This window comes from Anarhichas minor, unplaced genomic scaffold, assembly GCF_050575085.1.
Source record: "Anarhichas minor isolate MPS153535 unplaced genomic scaffold, ASM5057508v1 ptg000080l, whole genome shotgun sequence".
NCBI classification, from domain to species: domain Eukaryota; kingdom Metazoa; phylum Chordata; class Actinopteri; order Perciformes; family Anarhichadidae; genus Anarhichas; species Anarhichas minor.
In genome coordinates, this window is record NW_027466526.1 from 3066220 (window position 1) to 3090295 (window position 24076).

The following is a 24076-nucleotide window of genomic DNA, read 5'->3' on the forward strand; positions in this document are numbered from 1 at the left end:
ACATGGACCGATAGTGAGTGACAGATTAGCTACATACTGACTGAATTAACTGAATGGTGCGGCATGTGCAGGGAAATAAAAAATTAAAACAATTGTCTATTTTGATGCATCACTAAAGAGGATGAAGAATGCCTGGAGAGAGTGTGTGTAGTCAAACCTTATCACTGTCCAGTGTGTTCTGAGATGTACGTGAGGCGATGGAGATGGTATCCGGTTGGCTGCTGGCGTCTCCCTGGCTGTCCAGCTCCTCTCCGTCCCTGCAGGCAGACGATAGCATCACAGTCATTATATCTTTACCATTATATTAATGTTTTACTACATTTTTATAGATTTGTTACTGAAAATACTGATTATTGAGTTGATATTCTGTAAGAGGCTGGATTCTGAGATCTTATATATATATATATATCCAGTATGGCTGCAACAGTTCATGCAAGCTGTGCCCAGCTGCAGTGTTTTAATTGTCTGTGTTGGAAAATGTATTGAAATTGTTTTTACTGTACATTTACTGGTGTATAATATTTCAAATGTTTGTTGCATGAATAAAATAACTTTACTGGAACACAATTTTATGATGGCTCACATAATTAACATTTAAACTCACGAACAACATTAACAACAACTGAAGTGCAGAGCAATACACTGTTAGCTTACCGTCTGCCTTTATGTTTAGCCGTGGTGGCTTTAGGGATGTGGATGGGCTCCTTTAGAGCTCCACGCAGGTGGACAGTTCGCTCCTGGATGACCTCCCTAATGTGTTTGATCCAGTCCTGCTTGTTCTCAATACTTGAAGCCTGGGACACAACACGTGATCGGGTCCGACAAAGGTTAGATTTACAGGTTCTAGTATGTGCAGGCGTTACACGGTGTCAAGTTTAATTTAGCAATTGCATAGTTCTCCCTGATCCCACGAGTGCTTTGATCCCTGCAATCTTCTACTTGAGTCACACGTCATCATTCAGACTCATCGTGAAATGACGATAACTGCGTCTCATATGCTTCACTTAGGGTTTCCACAGAGAGGCACTTATTGTCAGCCTAGTGTTTATTTACGTCACCGATCCAATGCAACACTGTATTTAGTGTATGACTACGGTCGCCTGTGTCTTCTCTTCCTCCCTCACTTAGCAACCAGCAGCATCAAGGCTGCAGTGGCAGCATGTTACATAAGGCATGATGATGATGATGATCAGAACTTGTGTAATAAGACAGATAGCTGCACAGCACATAGTCACACGTCGTAACACATACACTGGGATCCACACGTTTTTGTATTCCTCTCTGTCAGTCCCAAAGACACACACGTCTACATCTACACACGGAGCCTGCATAAAACATTGCTTCTGACTCACTGCGTGAGAACTAGCAAGTTGCTTGTGAGTTTTGATTATGACCCATCGACTGCTATGCTAATGTTTCTGTGTGATGAGTCAATAAGTCGCAGAAAGTAACACTCCACCCCCCCTACAGGGAGTGAACTTTCTTGGCTGAACAGAGGGGACTATGCAGGATTTAATGAAGCAAACATATTTTGGTCCTCAGCTCTAACTTGCTAAATGTTATCAGATAATGTTGTAAAATATTAAAAGAAGAAAAAGCTGTTCATTCAAAATGACATTGTTAATGCAAATATGAATGCAGTGACCAAACATTGACCCTTTATCTTCACCAAAATCCACATCTTGACATACCTTGAGGACGATCTTGTTGTCTGAAGTCGGGGTTCTGCCCATCCACAGGGCAAACTTACAAGGATCTCCCTCCACATGTTCTGTCACTCCAAGCTCGGATGTCTAAGGGGATGAATAAGATGTCAGCAAATTTATATGATACATAAACAAAAACAATAGAGGACGTCCAGCTGACCCAACTCCCAAAAACCAATGATCAATCCTCAACCAATCCGGGTCTTAAGTTCACACTTTTGAGCTAGTCTCAGTCTTGCGTTGGGTCAAGATTGAATTTTGGTATTTATAGATTTGACGGACTGAACCTGATATGTCCCAAGGAAGAGTCTGATAACATGAGCGACTCAAGCTGTAATCAATACACGGAAATTTAATTTAAGTTACAGTACATCATAATTGATTTCTCCACTATCGTAATTAGTAGGAAAAAGCAGAAACAATATCGGCGGATCAAACGGTACATTACTTACAAAGAGCTTGCTCTTGTACAGGTACTTGCTGCGCCCGTTGGAGTCTTTGACCTCTTTGCTGAAGACCAGGGACATCTCGAAGAGGAACAGGTGTCGGTCGCGACCCTTCCGGATCAGAGTCTTGGGATCCCACACCTGGAAGGACTCCTGAAGTATCAACTCTCCCTGGGAGTCTATGTTCCCGTCAAACCCTGAGGTAGTGAAGAGAGAGGATGGAAATGTGCCATTTAGGGGTGTTTGCATGTGTGTACAGACAGTATGTGCAAACATGTTCGTGGGTGGCAAATGGAGGGCAGTTGAATAAAGTTACTGCTGACGCAAAGCTGAGAAATGTGTGCTGAATGTGAGCGAGAAGATCAGAACTTAAGGTTCATTTAATAGGACACATCAAACCCTCATAACACAGAGTTGTACAGGGGACTATCAATACTCAACAAGTGTGTGTGAAAGTGTGTGTGTACTTACCATCCAGCATCGAGAGGTGCATGGCATCATTGGCTCTCTTGGGGACACTGAGCATGACTTCAAGACCATCCTTTATCTCACCTTTACCCTCCTCACAGCATGTCAACAACTCCTACGAAACAGAGACAGACACATAGAGACAGACACATAGTGACGTTTAAATCAAGTAAAGAACACATTCATGATGGATTAAGTTCCTAGTGTCTGCATTTTTTCTGCTGTACCTTGAGAAGGAGCTGGTATTTAGTGATTCTCTGGACCGGTTTGATCAGGTAAGAGGAGATGGAGTTGGCCAGGCGATGTCTTTGCTGGATTTCCTGCAAATCAAACAGGGAAAACAGACACATGTCTTACTTGAGCTACGGTCTTTATTATTCTAAAAGGAAGATCCTTCATCCTAACTCTAATATCACTACTTATTATACACCACGCAACAATGGTAGTTACTCACATCAAAGTAGGGTCCAGCATGTTCCAGGATGAGCTGAGTGGAGTCGGGCTTGTTCTTACAGTAGTTCACATACATCTGGAACTTATCAGCCTAGGCAGGAGAAATAACACCAGTACTTTACTCACGACTTATCAAGAGTCTTGGATGCAAAACAACCACTTTAAAAAAAAAGTGTAGTACTCCACAGTTCTAGTGTACTGTGTATGTTTTGTTATTTAAACTTAATATGGACCTAGTCACATAGGAAACAGATGTTGATGAAAACAGAACAAATTAACACTATCGTGGCACAATTTATCAATTGTGGCCGGGTAATGGTATAATAACAGGTGAGGAGCACAAAGACAAACTGATACATAAAATCCCAACTTGTAGATCTCTTACCCAAGTCACAAAACAATGGCCGACATCCTCTGGAAGTTGCTCATACTTCTCCAACTCCTTCAGGAAGATACTGTACAGAGACAGAAAGATTTAAAGTCCGAACAAATCCTGTATACACACTACCTCTAAAAAAAGATTTTAACTTGGGATGTGTAATCTTAAACCAAATCAACAGATGTCGAGGGTTAGGAGTAAAGAATAGATCAGATCACAGCTTTACTGACTTGTGATGAAACTCGTAGAGGTCCTGCATGTTGCCAAAGATAATGTGTTCCTTGTTGACAATACCAGGAGGAATCTCCTCCACACCGCTGGTCATCTCCCACAGGTACGTCTGCACAAACACACACACAGAGGAGCAGAGTTAATCAAATACCTAAAAAAAAAGAACAACTCATTTGAAGTAAGAGCATTATATATTTCATCAGGACCTAACCAGTGAGAATTAATAACATATGTGAATTAAAACCAAAATAATAAAAATAATAAAATCTAATAATAGTTACAGTTGACCAATAAAAAAAAAAAGTAAGACGCATTAGTTAAAAGAAAAAAAGAAAAAGTGTAAGTAATTGGAAAAGTAAAATGTAACCAATTTTAAAGGATGTGTTAATGCAATATAAGCAACTAACATAACGACAACAACATTTTCAAAATCACAGCTGGGGCAATGAAGATAACTAAATTTGACAACAGTCAATGTACTACTAATACTTACATCCATACACTCCCGCAGGTCTCTGACGTAGGTTTTCTCTGTTTGAATCAGCTCAGCCATTATAAACCTGAAAGGACATGAACATTGGGAGAGGAGGCACTGATGAACACGTTCAGGTGCTGAACTGTAGTTGACCAAATATAAATAAAAACAACCTGTGGTGAAGACTTGTATGTACATACAAAGAAGAAAGAAAGAAAAGCATTTAAAACATAGATAAAAATCACCATGCTTTACTGTTTCGACTGCTGTAGTACTGTTGCATTGTTGCTGTAAGTGGATACATTTCCCCATAAACAATTGAAAACCAATTACCAAAAATATTCTATACAGCATCAGGAACACTAAAACATTTCGTGACAAATGCTCATAAGGCACATTGCTGCTCCTCCTCCTCTCACATGCACAATCAATTCCATCTCCATTTGTTTTCACACTTGATTGAATGCAAAGATTTCAGTGTACGCTATGATGTGCTCATGTTCTCTGGGTAATTAGACATTTAATTCCACTTTATCATTAACCCAAGCGATTTGAAATGAAATCCTGGCTGCAGCTATAGAATGTAAATCAGACTCTAAAAAAATATGTGTTTTCATATGTTTGCTAAGAATTACTGAATTATTCATCCAGGCATTTTTCCAGGCCTGCGTAGGAGACCTGTGATGCTGCACATCAGGTGGCGATCAGGAGAGAGTGTGCCGGGGAAATGTCTTGCACTTGCACTTACTCTTTCCTTCGCGCTGACTTCCTCTTCTCCTCATTTAGCTCATGGGCAGCATCCCTCAACTTGACCTCTGACCCTGGGGCACTGGCTGGGATGATGTCCAGTTGGAGCTCTTTACTCTGAAAAGGAGACAGAGGCTTTTACGTGGCACATAACAAAGCATGGTGGTCATTCACTCGTCAACACACCGATGTGTGACATATTTGCCTTCTCTTAGCACCAGTTCATTAAAATGAACTGCTGGGAGACGGAGTTCAAAAAGGGACATGAGGGAAATTTGACAGCCTCCAATATCTACCTACATCCGACCACCTGGTGCAAGCACCTACTGTTGAAACTACAACAAAATGAAAGCCAGGGATAGTATGTATGTTTAAATTAATCAGATAAAACATGATTTTATTTTAATCTTATACTGGAAAGGCTACAGGCCAAGGTTATATCCTTATTACTATAACCTGTGCGAGACATGGACTCCATCGACAGATGTATCGCTCTATGGTCTTTCATCATACAGCATCAAACAAGGTTTTAAGGATAAAGCATACAAATAGTGTTTGTCGAAACACATTAAGAAGAATAGAACTGATAACTGTATTATTCGCTGATTTGTATCAATGGTGTGTACTCACAGCCTTGTTGGAGTCAGAAGAAATGCCAAGGGCTGTTTCCAGGCAGGTTCGGTATTTGTCCATGCGGAGAGAGAAGTCCCTGTAGCGCTTGTCCACTGAGGACACCCATTTCTTTATCTCCAGGGCATGGGCGTGGCCCTTGTCACAAAACCCATCCGCCAGCTGGATCAACAGCTTTACCCGCTCTTTGGTTTGCTATCAATAGAGAGACATTTAGGGAGGGGATAGAGAGAAAAGAGAGGTGGCCGCAGAGAGCCAGTGCCGGTGGAGGAAAGGTAGATAAGAGAGGGGGGGGGGGGGAGAGAGAGAGAAAGAGAGTTAGGAATCAGTGCGTTGCTTGATGGACACAATAGCTTGTTCTCCAACACAATAACAGTGACACAGCGGTGAGGGATCAGGACAATGCATTGCCCTGGGAATGGGCCTCACAGAAGAGCGCAGGACTGTGAAAACAAAACGCACAACACAACGAGCACAGCAAAGGGCCCACGGATACACACACACAGTTACCTGTCTTTAACACAGTAATGCATTCACCAAATAAACACAAACACACACACATATACCTTTGCTGTAATCTGGAAGTCTTCGTGCTCTTTCAGCAGCTCCTGTGTGTGGTGAATGCTGGAGCCAGTTGATGTGTGTGTGGACAGGTAAAACTCCCCAGTGTCATGGATCCACTCCAGGGCCTGAGGACACAGCCAATCACGAGTGAGTACATTTACACAGCAGGGATTTTAGTTTCATAATTTAATACAGTCTCTACACTTGAAACTCTTATAACAGTGAAGTCATGGGGTAGTTTGTATGCTTAAACGCACCATCGTCCCCTTCATCCTCTCTTACTTAGTGGGCTTACTTAGTCTGAACCAATCAGCGTTTGAAATGGATAGTGTTTTCAAATGAACAGTTTACCTTTATGATGTCCCCTGATCACATTCATAGTAATTCAGGATTACACAATGTGACATCCATAATTTTAGACTGAACAATATTCAAATGTAACCTATTCATACATTTCTAGAATTCAGTTTGCAAAGGTCCTACATCCTTTCCATTTGTTATCATATACTACATTACTGGGCCTGCAGGCACTGACCAGCAGAAGAAGAGCTGGTCAAGTCAAACTGTGAGACCAGAAAGCATTTGTGAGCCCTGGGGATAAAACCTGGATCGCCCCAGAATAGCCATGTCCTAGAAACATCTATGATGTCATCTGATTTTATTGGCTAAGTGCAGTGCTGTGTGCCTGCGCTGTGCTATCCAAACACCACAAGATGGAGCAAAGTGTCTGTGTTCAAACAGCCTGAGACTTGGCACAGAAGAACAGAGTTAAGAGCATTACTACCACAGATTCTGACTTGCTTCAGCGTCTTTAAAATAAAGAGTTTCCAGCTGTCAAAGTAACGTTGCAATAAAACACTCCAAATGTCAGCTCAATCTGTGGAGTAAGAAGAGATGTTGGCGGCTACTGAAATCAATAAAATCCAAACCCTGTCCATCTCATAGGTCCTTTTATGTTCGGCTGATCTAAGACTTGCTTGCCTGAGAAACAGTGAGTGTTCTTGGGACATGACCTATCATCCTAGCTCAGATCTCTATTCTTCCAAAAAAACAGAAACAAACTTAAAACAAAAAAAATGGCAGTGCTTGAAATGTTCAGTACTGCCTGAGGGGTAAAAATGAGTGTTTGGCAACGCTATGTAATAAACATAGTGTTTATATTTACTGGGGCGATATAATGATAGCTGTCTTGAGGGACTGTCGTTGTTGCAAATGTCTGTCAGCTTACATCATCTCAAGTGTATCTGAAATGTATCATTACTAACAAAAACAGACTGCTTCATTTAGAACAAGAGACGAATCAAGATGGAAGCTGCAGCTGAATCCTGTCAACTTGCTGACTTAGTTCCAATACAAACAGATGCCAATCATCTAACAGGGAGGAGGCTTATTTCTACTGGCTCTGTTCTGTAATAGATTGAATGACACAATCTATCGATCTGCTCAGCCTTATCGCCGAATTGTGGGCATTTTTTTTTGCAAATGCCCACATAAACATGCAGTGCAGAAAACACACAATCATAGGGACACACCTGTTTGGCGCTGCGTTCAAACACTACATATTGCTGGCACTGGTCCAGCCTCCGCTTCCTCATGGTCCAGAAGTGAAGCACTCTGTTCTCTCTCTGCAGCAACTCATTCAAGATATCTGATGACACAACACAGAAGCAAAAAATACGTATTCAAGATCTTTATTACAGCACATCTGCATGATAGAGGAAAAATATTAATTTATAATTTTGTGAATAAATTAAGAAACTCTGGGTAGAAAAAGTTAAATAAGCTAAGAACTTGATAAACATACTTGTAAACATAAGATGCGGAAAAGATAAAGGTGATTATTGACCCATCTACTTACTCTTGACCTGAGTCTCTGGAGCTTTGACATGGGACAACATGCCAGGCATGTTGACACTGTTCCTGTGCAGGTACTTCAAGAAGACATCAGCATTACGTCTGGCTAACGTGCAGGCCTGTACGTGTGCAGAAAGACAACGGATGTCACTTACAGGGTCAATAATAATAACAACCTTCTGTCTAATAAAAGCTTTAGAGTCACACAAATAACAAGTGATTAAACGTGTCTTTTCTTAAATATAAAGTCAAATAAATCCATCTTTGTCACCTTGAGGAAGGCCTCTTTCTGTTCCAGATGTTTGCTGATCATGGGGGTGACGTGGTCTGACTCACTGTTCGGGCCCAGTTTATCAGCGCCACCACACCAGTCCTCTTCTCTCTTATACTCCTGCTCCAGGCTTTCTAACACGCTGCAGACCTGAAACACAGACGATACTGTCCGTAAAACCATTGTACAAAACTACATTGACCTTTCCTGCTCCAGACTTTTATGCAACCAGTGAAACTGCACATCCGTCATCATACTCTTTCATCATAAACTTTCCACGTCTATTGATGTTCACAAAGGAGAGCGTAATTCACATGATGCTTTTTTTTGTCCTTTTGGCTTAAACTCACTACTGCTCAAAAGGATCACAAATACCTGTTCAGAGGTCTTGTAGAAGGCCACAGAAGCATTCACCAGCTTTAATCGGTCCTCCATCTTCAGCATCAGCTGCTGCCAGTGGTCTGCCACCTTTAAGTCAAACAAAAACAAATCAACTTACCACTGGAACTGTTCTTCTTTTCTTTTAGAGATGTATGCAATTGTAAGAGAGCAGTACCTTTTCAGCGCAGTCTCTGATCATATCCATGTCGTAGTGGTTTGCCTGGAGTAAGGCCTCCGCCTTCTGCTGTACCTGCAGCGCACTCTGATGGGTTTTCTTCACGGGGGATAAGGGTGAGATAAAAAAACAAACAAAAAAAACACAATGAAATTCAAAAGTTATATGACTCTGTATATCCCGATGATTGCTTTGAAAATACAGCCATCTCCCTGTTGGACCCTGCGGGGCAGTTTGGTGCAGAGTAGAGGACTGGGGAGCAACAGAGGATAGCGTCTGATTATAGCTGTGTCATAAATTTTGTCCTGGAGCGAGCATTCTGGAGAGGAAATGAGATAGGGAGGTGGAAAAAAAGGACAGTATCTGGTGATTTTTGTGTCATAGCGGTTAGCCTGAGAATAAGGCTTTTGCTCCTTGATGGTTTCAGAGCACTAGGGGAAAGGAAAACAGAAAGAGATTAAGGAAGAGTGAGTGGCGTCCTGCCACCTTCTGGTAATGTCTGCAGCTCTGAGTACTGTCAAGGAGGACATTCCCATATCACTTTGCGGGTTTCAAAGACTATAATTATGGCATGTGTGTTAAAATTCAAGTCAGCAATAATCACATTCACAGCTTTCTTCTGAGCATGCATCTTTGTGTGTGTGTGTACGAGAGCTCTAGAAGTAGGTCAGCTACATGCCTGCATTAAATGAGCCAGGCTTGACGGAGTTCAAAGGAAATGCACGCTGCATAATCAGTAGTAAAGCGAGAAAGGAAATGAAGACAAAACGTAAGCAGAGAGAGGTCCAGATATTAGTCATTTATAATTCCATTTCATGTGTGACTTGTGGTGAGAAGTGGAGGCGGTGGAGACACAAATGAACCTGAGATGAGTTTCAGAAAAAGGCAAAAGGTAAAAGGACGAAGGGCAACGGAGGAGAGGAGATGAAGAAGTGGTAAAAGATGAGGTAAAAGGGAGGTGAAGAAAGGAGCAGGCAGAGATCACTCGAGATTCTTAACAGAAAAGAAAAGAGAGCAAGAAGAAGAACATTTTAAATACATTTTATTTTTCATTTTACCTCTATTGCATGTTGGAATTGTTCATGCTCCTTCTGCAGCTGTTCGGCTTCCTGTAACGAACTGGCTGTGATCAGACCAGCGTTCAGCATTGACTCGCCATTACGGATCCAACCCAGAACCTAAAAAACACACAGATACACAAAGAGTTTTATAGTTATTCACATTTCATTATTTTATTACTCGATCACTTTAACAGAATTTATTTATTTGTACTCATTATGCTTTGAAAACATATTCAATCAAACTCAAAAACTGTCCAATTACTTCTCAAAGGTGTAAGCTGTTCCCCAAATTTCTCAATCTTCTTTCTCTTCTATGTTTTCCCCCCCCCCATCAGCTCTACAATATTCTGACTCCATGTCTGTCAATTTGTATCTGTCTCTTCTTATACATATATATTTGTCATTGCTTCTAAAACCTGGTAACCTCCCCATTCCCTTGCATTAACACTCACATTTGACCTTGCACACATTTCACCACCAACAGCACATATTACATATTTTAACTATCTCTTAAGCTTAAACACACCTTGCCTTGCACACAATCTCCTAGATGCACACAGAATCTGCTCATAGTTTTGTTGGCCTAGTTCGAGCCAAAGGGCATTCAAACACAGTCTGTTAAAGACACCCCTCTCTCTCTCTCTGACTCAGAAAGCACACCTGCTGTGTGGGTGATGGGCAGAACTGCCACTGAAGCTTGGCTATAAAAGTGATGATGGAACACAACTCTGACTCTCTGTTTCCACTGCACATGCAATGCACTGAGGGAGGGACAGGTATGTTAGCTACTGAATATCAGAGGAGTGGTGCATCCACTGTATGTGACATAATGCAAGAACAAACAGCTGCAACCTCAGACGCGAGGCGTCCATATATGATTCATTAGTATGGTACGGCATACCATTAGATTTACATCATATATGCCAATATTTCCTCATACCACTACAACGGATGCCACTTTACAGTACTTGAGTGCTTTCATTTTTGCTCTATCCATAAACTCTATTCTTAAACTGGCCAGGATTGAAAGGCTCCAATATGTATGAATAAATCAGCAGCAGAAATGTATCGGCTACAGTTACCAGATTATGGTTGAGTCCAACTTTAGTCTGACAGGGCCAAGCTTTGTAAGGGAATGTAAGGCAGAAGCAGTTGAGCTGTGTTTTATACTGTAATCTGAGAAATCTGTAAAAAAACAACAACTAAGATGTACATTAGTTTATGATGTGTGCTCGAAGTAGTTTGCATGTATTTACCAGCTTATAAACCAGAGGCCACCGCTTAAGACGATTCTGATGTATAAATCACATTAGCTGCATAGACGTGCATAGGTTTCTGTAACAGTCCATAGTTGCATATAGTACCGCCTCTCTGTGGGCAGATGAGTAAAAAATAACACCAGCATCATCCAACATCACTCTATCATCTTACTGTCAGATCTGTTCATTCAATACAACGGCAGTGAATCTTCTGAAATGTTTTGCCGCGGTTCTTTCCGGATATCATTTTTGTTATTTTGGTCCCAATTTCAAGTCTGCCACCACTTTTGTTCAATCTTTCATCTATTCTAGTTCAAGTTGCAACATAAAGCCTGTTGTTATTCGGCTGCACCACTATAATAACAGGCGTAGTTGTGAAAAGGATCTGTATGTTTGTTTTATGTTGAAACATCAGAAGGCTACATTGCAAACTCTCAATTTTCTTGCTTTATTTTTGTTTAGCTACTGAATTAATTCTGGGAGAAAATCTACAAAAAAAAAAAAAAAGAAACTAGTTGACCATTTGTCATCTTGTGCCCTTATATTTCCATTCATTTTCCTCTCTCTTTAAAACTTGGCTGAGCATCCAACCGAACTGTATCGCTCTAACTATCCCAAAGTCAGAAAGATACAAACAGATAGAACTACAGCGAGAGAGAGAGAGAGGAAGAAAGAAAGAGAGGGGGGGTAAGAGATTGTTGACACAGGATGAGTCATCTGCCCTTGGTCATGTACCGACAGAACATAGCGTAGCCTTTTAGCACTTCAAAACACTCTGCTGTGACATCATGGTACGCCGTAGCAATAAATTGTCGGACTGGCTTTCAACAAGTCAGTTTGACCTCAGCATTACAGATAGCCCTAGGTGTGTTTGTTTCTGAAATACAGCACATGTAAGCATTCATCTATGAGCACATGTACAAGCTCTATTTCCACTTCCAATATCATATATATATGTAAAATATACATATGATATAAGAATGATATAATATAAGAAATATGATCGCTACTGTGTAAAGAGAATACTGCTGTTAAAAAGCACCTTATTTGTTTTAATAAGTGTTTGCAAACCAAATGTTATTGACCTTTTGTTCATATAGCAGTACTTTTAAAATAAAAGTGCGCAATACACTACTTTTGAATTCATTATTGAACTTTGTCATAACAATGCGATTAATCACAATTAATCGCAAAAAATCCATGCGATTAATCGTGATTAAATATTTTAATCGTTGCCCAGCACTAGTATATACAGTATATGTATATATACATATATATACACATTTGTTTATCACTTTGTGAGTTCAATACTGAGTTTATTCTTCTGTAGCTTGTTTTCTTAGCTACACAATCCTACCGACAGCACACTTTTCCGATCACTGCTTTATGGCTGTGTCATTGTTTATCCATGTTGAGCTCTCTTGTCCTTTTCTTCTTCAAGTACATACCTGTTTGACTTCAGCCTGCAGATGCCTTAATTGGACACACTGCTCCAGATGTCTCCTGTGCTGCTCTGCTGCCAGGTCCAACTCCTGCTGCTTCTCGTGCAGAAACTCCAGCAGGTCCTGGACCCGTGTGGCCATGTCCACATCTCTGTCGCATAACAGCTCCACACCTGCACACAGTAGATATTTCATTAGATTACCAATACCAATCTATCTTTTGTAATGCCTGTTTATGTGTGTTTACCTTTTTTTGTCTTCCTAGTTACTTAGTCAATAATCACTAACTGTACTGTTACTGACAAGAGTAATTTAGCAGTTCTGCACACATCTCTGCTACATGCTGAATCCACGTACTCTATATGGAATTACAGGGAGAGGTACAAAATATGTATTTCATTTATGTACTCCGTGTTACCTGCATCGATAAAATAGCAACAGCTACAGATTTGACATTTTTTAAATAGATGGCATAAACAGCTTACATTTTAATAACATAAAGCCCTGGAGACTGTTAAATGCTGATCTTGTGAAAGCTGACTAAACAACGCCATTTCAGCACAAATCTTTTCTGACAAATTTAGCATCCTCATCTGTACTCCCATTTAAGTCCTGCATAGTGGGCCAGTGGTGATGCTATAGCTGCACGACGGGCCCTAGTAAATAATAATTGTTCTGAGGCAAGCTACAGAGGAAGCTTTACTACCACGATAACAGCCTTGTAGTTAGCAGTAGCAGTGTCGATGGCTGACTGCAGAGGAAGATTTTTGCAGAACATCAGCTAGGTTTGCAGTCTCTTACTTTCTAACATAGATATTTTGGCTATCAGTCTGTGCTTACTAAAGAAAGACTTCACTGCTGTTTACTGTTTACTGTTTCTGTCCCCTCACTCACCAGACGCCTGGACCTCTGTGACATACTGCAGCAACTCCTGTCCCTGGTGGATGACGTCAAAGGTGAGGTTGTTCATGGTAAGCGCCTTGTCTGCATGATGCTGTAGCCTCTGCTCAGCCACCGTCAGGTCCTCTGTGTCAAAGTCACTCAACTGCTGAGACAGTTCCTCGTTCCACGACTCCAGGTCTGAGATGATCTGAGAGGGGGACAGAGGGACGGACGGGGACAGAGAGAGTGAGATAGGCAGAAGGGTTAACTCGGGATAAAATAGGAGAATGACGTTCTACTCATTCACGAAAAAACACAGTTACAAAAGCCCATTTCTAGTTAAAAAGAATACAGCATGTCTTTTTGACTTCACTGACTGCTCTCGAACCCAGGAGGTTTCATGGCGCTAATATTACACGAAGACAACAAGATGTAGCACAAACATTTAAAGGACTATAAAGCACAGCAAAAGCCATTCCATTATACACATCATTTTATGATTAAGATCATTTTTGAATACCCAGTCAGACAGTTTAATGACTGTGACCCAACACCCTGAGCTGACTGCCATAATAAAAGATAACATATTACACTGATGATGCATGGCTGTTAAAGCAGATGTACTGAGATGTCAGTGCTTGTCTCTGACTGCCCATGCAGACTGAATCATGATACCCAGGGCACCTTGATCCCTGGCACCATCCAGCTCTGTCTGTCAATGTTTGTTTTCTTCCCCCCCAACATGGGAGGTCTAGTCTACACTTTTAGAATTGACCCACCTCTTGCTCTGGCGCACATGAAGTTACTTTAAAAGGTCAACAAGCTGTACCTGAAGAGAGAATCAGGTCTATATTTAAGACGGGCCGTTACTAGAAATAATAACAATTTCCCCTTTTGTGCAAGTGTATTTTATTATAGTTGTCCTGGAAATGAAATAATCCCCTTTTCCTGATTTGCTGATTGACGGTATAATAGCTACGGTACACTGCTGTGTGCTGTTGAGAACACTACTATTTACTGTAACATCTGTAGGAAGTGTTAAGGTTTATTGAAAGCAACATCGAGAACAAAGAAGAGGTTACATTAAGGTCGATTTAAGTTCATTCGTGAGTGAGAGTATCATTTCTGGTGAAGAGTGAGACTGTCCAGTGCCACAAATTGTATGGCATGACTATATTGTCCTTAAGTGACATACTGGTTTGGAGAAGATGATTCTACTGAACCTATAATATTAATATTATATTAATCATTAATAGGTAATTATTTTCCTGGCTCCGAAGCTTTCCAATAAACTTCCCCACTTGCTTATATATGGGACCTGGTGTGGTGTGGAATCATGTCTTAATGTCAGTTTGACATTTACCGTACTTTGGTCATAACATGATTTACGAAAGACAAAACCGATCAGATTTCAACATTCATGCCCTCAGCTACTTTAGGGACATGTTTTGAACCTTGTGCCTGTCTTACATTCAGCTGTTCTGTAACCTTATAAACTAATGTAAAGAATGTGTCAATTTTAAATGTGTGGAGTAACCGTGCCGGGACAACTGGACGTATATGAGAGCTATATGTAAGTAATGGGAATATGTCATGCAGTAGCTCATAACAGTGGTAAAATTTGATCAGTGCGCAAAAATGAAAAATGAGATGCTTTGGCAGCTGTCCTCATCAATTCATCCACTGCTATCTTGAGTTTAAAAACAACTCCAACAATGGAGAAAATGAAGTGAATGGACGTGGAAAAGGAAAGTCCAGTGAGTTTTAACGTGGGACAGAAAGAAAAAAGGGAAACAGTGATTTAGAGAGTGCAGAAATATAGAAATATAGAACCATGAAACAGAATATTTATATGAGAAGATGATCCTCTCAGGCCAAGCTATTTTAAATTTTGAATCTCTCAGGTACTTCATCAGACTAGAACACAACCCTGCTGATGTATGTTAGAACACAACAGTGCTACAGATACAGAGGTTTGATTCATAGTGCAGCGACATATATGTACATGTAATGTATATAAAATGTAAAACAAAGGACAGTGCTGCATATTAGCAATAAGAGTTTACTGCAGGTTCAGTGTGTGATTATGCTATTTGTCATATGCAACATTTAGGGAAAACCAAGGAATCGATGCCAACTGCTCCTAAGAGCTCGGACAGATTATATGCAAACAGAAAATTCTGTTTTACAGTGAAAACTGTACTCAACAAACACAGTTCTACAATAAGAAACAGTGAGTCCGTATAAAGTACATCATTTCTACATCATCTCTAATTCTCATGATATGGACAACGAAATCTGAGTCACAGGGAACCAGGGGCCTATCAGTATTTATTCTCAGGTTTACCTCCAAACACCAGCAGTCACCAAGATACAGTTTCACCATAAACAAAGCACATGGAGTAATATTATCAAGCATTTTTTTTTAGCAGAATAACATAATAACCTCTCTAACTACCATTTTAATTTTACAAATCTGGCAACAAATTATTAAACTTACCAAGCAGTCATTTGCACTCTGCTTCCCTCTCCTCCTGCAGTTGAGTAAGATGCCCTCTCTGTGCAAAAAGACCATCTCCCTCAGCTACCAACACTGTGAAAACTAAATAATGGAGGAGATAGGTCCTCTACTGACCATGCTGCTTTTTTTCCTCTGCGGTGTGCACTGATACAGAGCTTATCGTCAGAGAAGAAAGAATTGTGAGACAAGTGTATGTCTCACCTCAACCCTTGCCTCCCCCCCCCCCCCATTCAAATCAGGAGGGAGTGGCACTGTGCATGTGCATGTGTGTGTGGGCAGGGAGTGGAGGGAGCCAAATGCTTCCTCCACCCGTCTTCATGCTCGAGCACTTTGTCATAATAATCCTCTGTCAGTGTGTGTGTGTGTGTGGGCGTACTCAACATGGGAGATTAGCAGATTCACCACCATTCCTTGACTTGACACACAGAGCTAATGCGAGACTTATCTGGTCTTTTGGACTTTACAAGAGAGACAAAAAGACTTGAAATCAACCCCAGAGCTTCTATCAGCACACAGTGGAGGAGAATACATTTCATGAGCAACCATGTAACAAAACACCATATAATGACACACCACGCAAAATGTGCAGTTGATGGATTTTAGATAAAGTACAACTGACAAACGCAGGTAAGGTAAAGAAAATGTTCTGGGTATTAACATAACTACAATCATTATTACATAATAATTAGATCATTAACACAAACAAAAGGTGCCTGGCCTATAAAATGACATCCATAAAATCAGGTTTGGCAGACATTACAATATTTAACTGAAAATGATAACATGCATTTTGTGCATTTAAGTCAATTTCGTTTAAAAGGTGAGTCTACAGCCATGCAAACGGCTCTGTGAAAAGTCGGGGGATCGTTAAAGTGATTAAAATTCGTCCTGTGGGCAACATGAATGTCTGTAACAAATTTCAAGACAATTCATGCAAAAGCTGTTGAGACAATTCCCTCAAAACAACAAATGTGAATGTGATGGTGGCGCTGGTGGAAAAATCATCGGATCACTGTTGACAAGAAATGGTAAAACTACGACACCTTCTTCTTAAGAGCCATGCCCCTAGTGTGGCTAAAAAGGCTGCTCTTAGATCACACTGGTGATTATTATTGAAAACTATTTCATACACAGATATTTACTTTCCACAAACCTTCTTTTTACAGACACAGACACAGAAAGTTTAAACGTGAAAAATGTGTAAAAACTCTAAGCCTTTTCTTTAAAAGGGACTGAATGTAATTCATCCGTCAACATAGTGTGGTTCAACAAATCTGATTTGACAGCCATGCTAAGCATCACGAGTAACATAAAAAATATGTCTTAAAGGAGCAGTTATGATATCTGAGCGCCAGCTGAGAAAAGCGTTCACTCTCACAGTGGGACGTTAAGGAATTAACGGATACAATGCAGCCAATTGCTGGTTGTGGAGGGGGAAACTAAATTGGAATGAGTCAGTGGATGAGATGCGCCAAGTGGAACTAAATACTCTTTTTTTAATGTAGCACATGTGAGAGTGTCGCTGTGAATTCAACCGAGCTTTGAACCAGCAGGAATCCTCACTACGGGACAGAACCTCCCTTTTACTGTGCAACGGTCTATAAGCTCAGAGTCACAGACATTTGGGTTATCCAGAGTGTCTCTTGTCATATGTAACTCATTTTTATGAATTTAAGAGAAAACCTACAAGGCCAATAAAACAAAAAAAGGTGTAATGTATTTATATCTGTCATTCCCTTCTTCTCAACATATCACATCCTCTGTCATTTTATTTTCACCCCCACTCTTTGTCTTGATTTCTTATAAACAATAAAGACCTTTGTGCTCTGCTTTACACCTCAATTTCTACTTTTCATCTACCAACTTCTTTCTGTCTGTACGTTTATAAACTCCGATGTTTTCCATGCTCATTAGTGAAGCTCTTTTCCCAATTATTCCCCCATCAGATGTCATACAGTCAATACATTTCATCCACTATCCCCTCCACCCGTTTCTTGTTCTCTTAACTCTCTGCAACCCTCAAACCCCATCTTCTACTGCTCTACTTCATCTGTTCACGCTCACTTTTGCCTAAACATTGCAGGATAGATCAAAAATAAATAGTCACCATGCACCAAACTTCCATCTCCGGCCTACTCACGTCAATGGCATCCCTCTCAAAGATGCGGAGCTGGAGGAAGAGCTCCAGTTTGATCTTCCTTTCTTGGAACAGCTCCTCCATCTGGCCCTGGGCTTCATCCAGCTGCTGCAGCACGCTCTCGATGTGGGCCATGGAGCTGTTGTGGGGAGTCTTGTTGCTCGAGATGGCCGAGTCTCTGCGGAGAGGATTTACAGGCACAGTGTATTTGTGGTCAGAGATGTGGCTTTGAGTCTTTGTCAATACATCGCTACGGGACTAATAAGAAAAAAGAATTTTGTTCTTTTTGAAGAATGTCCCCTCTCCGTTGCTCGGTTTACTTAGTCTGTTTATGAACATCCCTTCTATCTTTCTCCTTAGCTTTAGTACTTTTTGGTATGAAGTGAGTTGTTTTCAGTGATACAGGAATAACGTTGTAATGTTGTCACTCTAAACTATTCTGGATAAAACTTTTGTTCAAAAAGTGTTAATGTAATGCATCTGTGTGGCTTATCCTAGTGTAAGCTATATATTAACATACATATCAGTGTAGCACGTATTCAAAATTGTCACCTGAGCTGTTGTATGAGGTCCTCTCCCTCCTTGATGACATTGACAGTGGCCTGCAGGGTGGTTTGCTGCTGCTGGCCAAACCGCTTGATCAGGTCCTGCACCGCTTCCACCGACTCCGCATACACATCATCCAGCAGCTCCTTCTGAAGCTCCTCCAACCACGTCCACAGCTAACGGTGATTAACAGGAGAGGCAAGCCAGTTAAAAATACAGCATCACGCAGGAGAAGAGAAAAATAATAGACAGCCCTGTTGTGAACAGAGCACATGCTGAAGGGGGCGGGGCAGATACGCAGAGCCCTGTGAGTTAAACACAGATGTAGGAATCGATAGACAAGCGACAAAACGGACGTAACATTGGAGACAGAAATAAAATCCAACCAGCTCTGCTCAAAGCTGGTGTTTTGTGAATGGTCACCTTTGTAACGGATTAGCCATATGGCTGAATTGGCTCAGCGTACTAAAGCCCTGGCACAGCACCCAGGCTGTAGGAGAGAGACCCTGGCACCCACGGTTTGTCTAACACCCACACTGCCTACTCAATACATGTCTACTTTTGGTATCGTAACCATCATCCACTTAGTAACATACATGTTACTTTATACCTGATATCTATAAAGACATAGATACTGTTGTTTGTCAACCAAACACACAAATGCTGAGTAGCTATTATTTGGGAACACAAAATATTTTTTTATTAAAGCCTGGTGGCAGTTTATGTTAGTTTGGGCGAGACGACACTTGCATTGTTAGAGTTTGGTAGAAGAAGCAATATGGGCTTTCACCTGCAGCATGGTTTACACTTATACAGATATAAGGGACATCTCATAAGAGTGAGTCACAGAAATGTTTTGTCAAATAGGCAAACTGGTCACTACTGTCGATTTATTTACAATATTAGAAAGGAATAAGAGATTGTGCCTTTTGGAGTGATTTCATCTGTGCACATGAATATCAGTGCAGATGAATCCCCTCTCTTGTAATGTAGTTCATGCTCTGTCTCCACAGTGAACCGTTTGTTGCCTTTCAACATGCTGGACTGTATCCAAAGGCAGGTACACACACACACACACACACACACACACACACACACACACACACACACACACACACACACACACACACACACACACACACACACACACACACACACGAAGGCTCACGCATACACAGCGACTTGCACCAGTGTGAGCTGACAGATGGGATGAAGGAGATTTGTCCATATGGACATTGAAGACTAGCTTCATCAATAACACCACAGCTCTGACTGTCTCTAGTCTGTGTAAACAGGATGTAGTGTTAACAAATGCCGAGCAAGAGGGACATGTCAGCGTGGAGAGGTTAATTTGGACAGTCAAAGATGTGCAGTGTATGACTTTCAACACTGTGAAAGGAATTAAGGGAGTGGTGCACTAATTAGCACCGCAGCTACAAAGCAAGTACTGATTCCCTGCCCTGTGTAGTTTGCATGTTCTTAATTTTTGTTTTAAAGATTGAGGTAAATAATAATAAGGAAAGTTAGAGGCATGATCAAAGTGAAGAAGGCAGAATGCACTACAGAAGGAAGGGAAAGCACCAATGTTTGCACAGGGAACCGTGCACACAAACACACACAATCTCACTCTCATTGAAGGCAATAATGTCAGTCCATTCTAAAGTCAGTTTGGTGCAGATGTATAAAGCACCTAAAAGTTTGGTTGTAATTCCTAATGTGTGATATATAAGCAACATTATTCGTGTGTCTGTGTGTGTGTATGTGTGTTTTGCAATAACAATTGAACACAGTTAGAAGTTCTGGCAAAATTATAATGATAAATGCTAAAAAAGTCAAATTAGATGGCATTTCAGCTGTATGTTACGCTACAGAAATGTGATGAATTATTTTGGTCAAGTGGACACGACTGTGACTCACCTAACGTCCGTGTAAAAGTCCCAACATAGATGGTAGTGGCTAATTGTTCGAATTATTATCATTATTATCTTGATGCAAATTAAATATTTAAAATGTCTTTTATTATCAGAATATCATATTCAAAGGACAGTTCAGTCCTGTGGAAGGTTTGAACCCTGTGGGGTCTTTTTAGTTAATCATGTCTTTATCTCAGAGTAATAGCTGCCTGCAACTGCAACTCTAAATATAAAGGTCAGTTGTGTACAAATTTACAACGCAAAAATGACATTGCTAATGTCATTGTTAGACCTAGTCTAAAATAGTAACCATTATAGAGGAATTTCTCATCTTTTTGTCATATTACTGTGAAGTGTGACAGGCAACAGCAACAAATGACTAATGAGTCAGTTGTTCACGGTGGACCAAGATATGTCAAGCTTTTTACTGTCAGTGTGATCAATAAATGAATATAACGCCCTACCTTCTCAGCTCCTGTCCTCGTAAATTATTAGTAGCGTAAACTTTAGCTTTGGGCAAAACAGAGGCGTCAAATCAATGCGGTAAATAGGGCTCATTAGGGTTGAGGAGGAGAGAGGAGAGGACAAGAAGGCAGAGGAGAGGACGGGAGACAAAATACACACCTCTTTGACGTGTGTGTGAAAAGCAACAGACATGTCCAGCAGCACTTTACGCTGCTCGACACGTCGCACAAAGTCCTGGATGCGATCCTCTAGCTGGTGGGCAGCCTGGTAAATTTCCTCTGGGTCACACTCTCCGGTCTGGGCCAGCTGCTCTGCTGCCTCTAGCAATTTGTCAGCATTGGTGTAGGTGTTCTGAAACGTGAACATAAAGTATATTTAAAACGTGTGCTGAAACCTTGTTCGTTTTGTATTGGTCTCTAGGACAATGCAGCAACGTCAAATCTAGATAATTTTATTAAGCATCTCCGTCAAATATAAAAAAATATGACTTTGCTTACGCCAAGAGGAAAAAACATGTCACAAGTTGAAGATGTGCGTTTGCATTAACGCTTAAAACTTAGACCCACAACTCACCTGTGCAACCTCCTCAAAGTCTTCATGTCTCTTCTGCAGAGCCCTGGCTCTGTGTAAAGACTTCCCAACACCAGTGTGTTTACTGAGGAAGGCCTCGCCATGGTTTTCTATCCAGTCCAGCACCTTGAAACACACACAGACACACATTTAATGCACACCTATGGCACATCGATGATGCAGTATACATTTTCTAGCAGTAGGGGGTGCAATTGACTGGCATGATTCAGATCATATTAGTATTACAGTAGTCTATAGATGTCATCACTCTCTCCCTCGCCCTTCTGTCTTGTCTCATCCCGCTTTTCTGTACTCTTTTCCCCCATATGCAGTCTGTCATGCTTAAATGTGGACGATTAGGTTTTGCCTAATAGCAAATCAAGAGCAGTGCAAAGTGTCAACATTTACACTGTGGATGAGATTAGCTATAAATCTTTGGACATAATTACCTTATTATCTATTAAACAGATGGCCATACTTCATCTGTTTCTATGTGGGGTAATTAAAGGGATTTCCATGATGCTTTCAAGGTCTCTGTGAGAATATTTTGATGGGACAAACACATATGAAGACATGCACGATGCCCTCGACACTTCATGTGACAGTAAATTGCATCACCATGGAAACTGCTACTAAGAGAAAAGGGTGATGAAAGAGTGGATGGAAGAGGAGGAAGAATGAAGGGCAGAGATGAAGCAAGACAGAGAGAGACAGAGAGAGAGAGAGAGAGAGAGAAGGAGGGAGGGGCAGAGAGGTAGAGAAGAGTTCATGCCCGAAGGGTAGAAAGGCAGAGATGACACTTTACACCAACCCAGTAGATTTGATCTAAGAGCTCTGCCATCCAGATAGTCACAGAGAGAGATAGAAACTCTCACTCTGAAAATCCAGGAGGAAGTGGAAAAAAGGCTTTGAAGAAGCTGGAGCTGATTATATTAGCCGGTATCTTAATTCACACCCTCTGCTAATCAGTATGGAATGAAAGCGACAGACATTTCTTGGATTTGCCTAATATTTGAGCAGTTTCCTATTTTAATATATTGATCGAGTATCGATCTATAATACATGTGTACTGTTGCTAGTAAAAATGTCTTTACTCAACTACTGCAAAACAGTCAAAACGAGTTTAGTAAAACTGCCACACAATGACAAGCCTTGTGAAAAGCTCAATCAGTTGATGTGTTTGCATTCTGCGAAGCCCACAGAGCGGCAGGTGTGTTTGTAGTTGGACTTGTCTCTTACTTGCTGCACATCCTGCTGAAAGACACACAGCTGCAGCCGCTGATGCAGGCGGACTTTGCGATGCTGCCAAATGTTTTCCAGCTGTCTCTGGTGATGCAGCACCTCATGGATGATGTCTAGGACGTGGTGCACAGCCTTGGAGTAGTTAGCGGATGCCATCAATGAATCAGCACTTCCTGGGGTCAAGGGTCGCTGTAGTTTGTCCAAAAGAGACTTCCCATCCTGGCTTACCTGTAATAGGTGACAAGTAGTTTGACATATTGGACATCAAGTATTTCACTTGAGAATAATGAAATAGGGCAACAGATTCCTTCAGACTCAACAACACATTCATCTCATTTTTTATCTTCCCAACAATCCGACTGAGTTACATTTCTAATAGGATAGAGGGATACTAATAATGGAACTACCTTTACCATTTGTTTTGACTTGAAAAACACATTGGAAAAGACAAGAACCTCTGTTTTGTTATATATATATATATATATATAGTATATATATTTGACAACATTTACAATATTTTTGTTTTTACCTAAAAACAATAAATACACTCCTTTGGGATTTGTTTTCACTCTTCCCACACATCAATTTCCAGTGTTTCCATTGTAAATAAATACAACTCAAACACAAATGTATTTATACTTTATATTATAGACTCTGTACTGTATTGAAGTGTATATTTTGAATACATAATTTGGATAATTACCAGTCCTCTTTTGTGTTCAGTGGAGGTGGCATTAATATTTGCATATGAGTTTGTGTGAGCGTGTGCACTGACCTCAGAGTATGCAGTTGTGATGTGCTCATATAATCCCTGGTGGTGGTGGATTGTGTCTTCCAGATCCTGGAGTTCAGAGGGCAGCTCTCCTTCACCACATGCCTTACACCATGGCTCCACTTTACTCATGTACTGGGGAGTACACACACACACACAACACAAACATTGTATAACACAGACCTACATACATATATAAAGGCATACAGTAATATAAAGACGTAAACATTCTTTCATATATGTTATTAACACTGTTTTCTGTCCAGTATGCACAATGAGATGAGATGTTTGATTTGCTTGTTCTCAAACATCACCTGTCTCTGATGAAACTTTTATTGTACAACATACAACAGTACATACTACAGCATACTAGTTACATACGAACATTGCCCATATTATTACAAACACAGTCCGTGCTATTAGTATGTATGCAGAGTTTAGACACAGTTTTGCTCCCCATTGAACACTTTCACCATAAGTCAATAA

General features: G+C 40.7%; 1 protein-coding gene across 2 annotated transcripts in view; it reads right to left on the reverse strand.

Moving 5' to 3' along the window:
- Positions 1 to 24076, reverse strand: part of triob (trio Rho guanine nucleotide exchange factor b) — a 69960-nt gene that overhangs the window by 25079 nt on the left and 20805 nt on the right. For both annotated transcript variants that reach the window (XM_076081341.1, XM_076081342.1), the window contains 27 exons: positions 23594 to 23725; positions 22816 to 23046; positions 21580 to 21702; positions 21166 to 21357; positions 18635 to 18804; positions 18086 to 18260; positions 13437 to 13632; positions 12549 to 12715; positions 9839 to 9958; positions 8781 to 8879; positions 8600 to 8692; positions 8225 to 8374; positions 7958 to 8072; positions 7632 to 7747; positions 6102 to 6224; positions 5536 to 5730; positions 4907 to 5022; positions 4177 to 4243; positions 3683 to 3792; positions 3459 to 3528; positions 3075 to 3164; positions 2848 to 2940; positions 2624 to 2735; positions 2159 to 2349; positions 1692 to 1793; positions 655 to 794; positions 158 to 257 (listed from right to left, as the gene is read on the reverse strand). In XM_076081341.1, the coding sequence (XP_075937456.1) occupies positions 158 to 257; positions 655 to 794; positions 1692 to 1793; positions 2159 to 2349; positions 2624 to 2735; positions 2848 to 2940; positions 3075 to 3164; positions 3459 to 3528; positions 3683 to 3792; positions 4177 to 4243; positions 4907 to 5022; positions 5536 to 5730; positions 6102 to 6224; positions 7632 to 7747; positions 7958 to 8072; positions 8225 to 8374; positions 8600 to 8692; positions 8781 to 8879; positions 9839 to 9958; positions 12549 to 12715; positions 13437 to 13632; positions 18086 to 18260; positions 18635 to 18804; positions 21166 to 21357; positions 21580 to 21702; positions 22816 to 23046; positions 23594 to 23725 (3588 nt within the window). The remainder of the gene's footprint in view (positions 1 to 157; positions 258 to 654; positions 795 to 1691; positions 1794 to 2158; positions 2350 to 2623; positions 2736 to 2847; positions 2941 to 3074; positions 3165 to 3458; positions 3529 to 3682; positions 3793 to 4176; positions 4244 to 4906; positions 5023 to 5535; positions 5731 to 6101; positions 6225 to 7631; positions 7748 to 7957; positions 8073 to 8224; positions 8375 to 8599; positions 8693 to 8780; positions 8880 to 9838; positions 9959 to 12548; positions 12716 to 13436; positions 13633 to 18085; positions 18261 to 18634; positions 18805 to 21165; positions 21358 to 21579; positions 21703 to 22815; positions 23047 to 23593; positions 23726 to 24076) is intronic.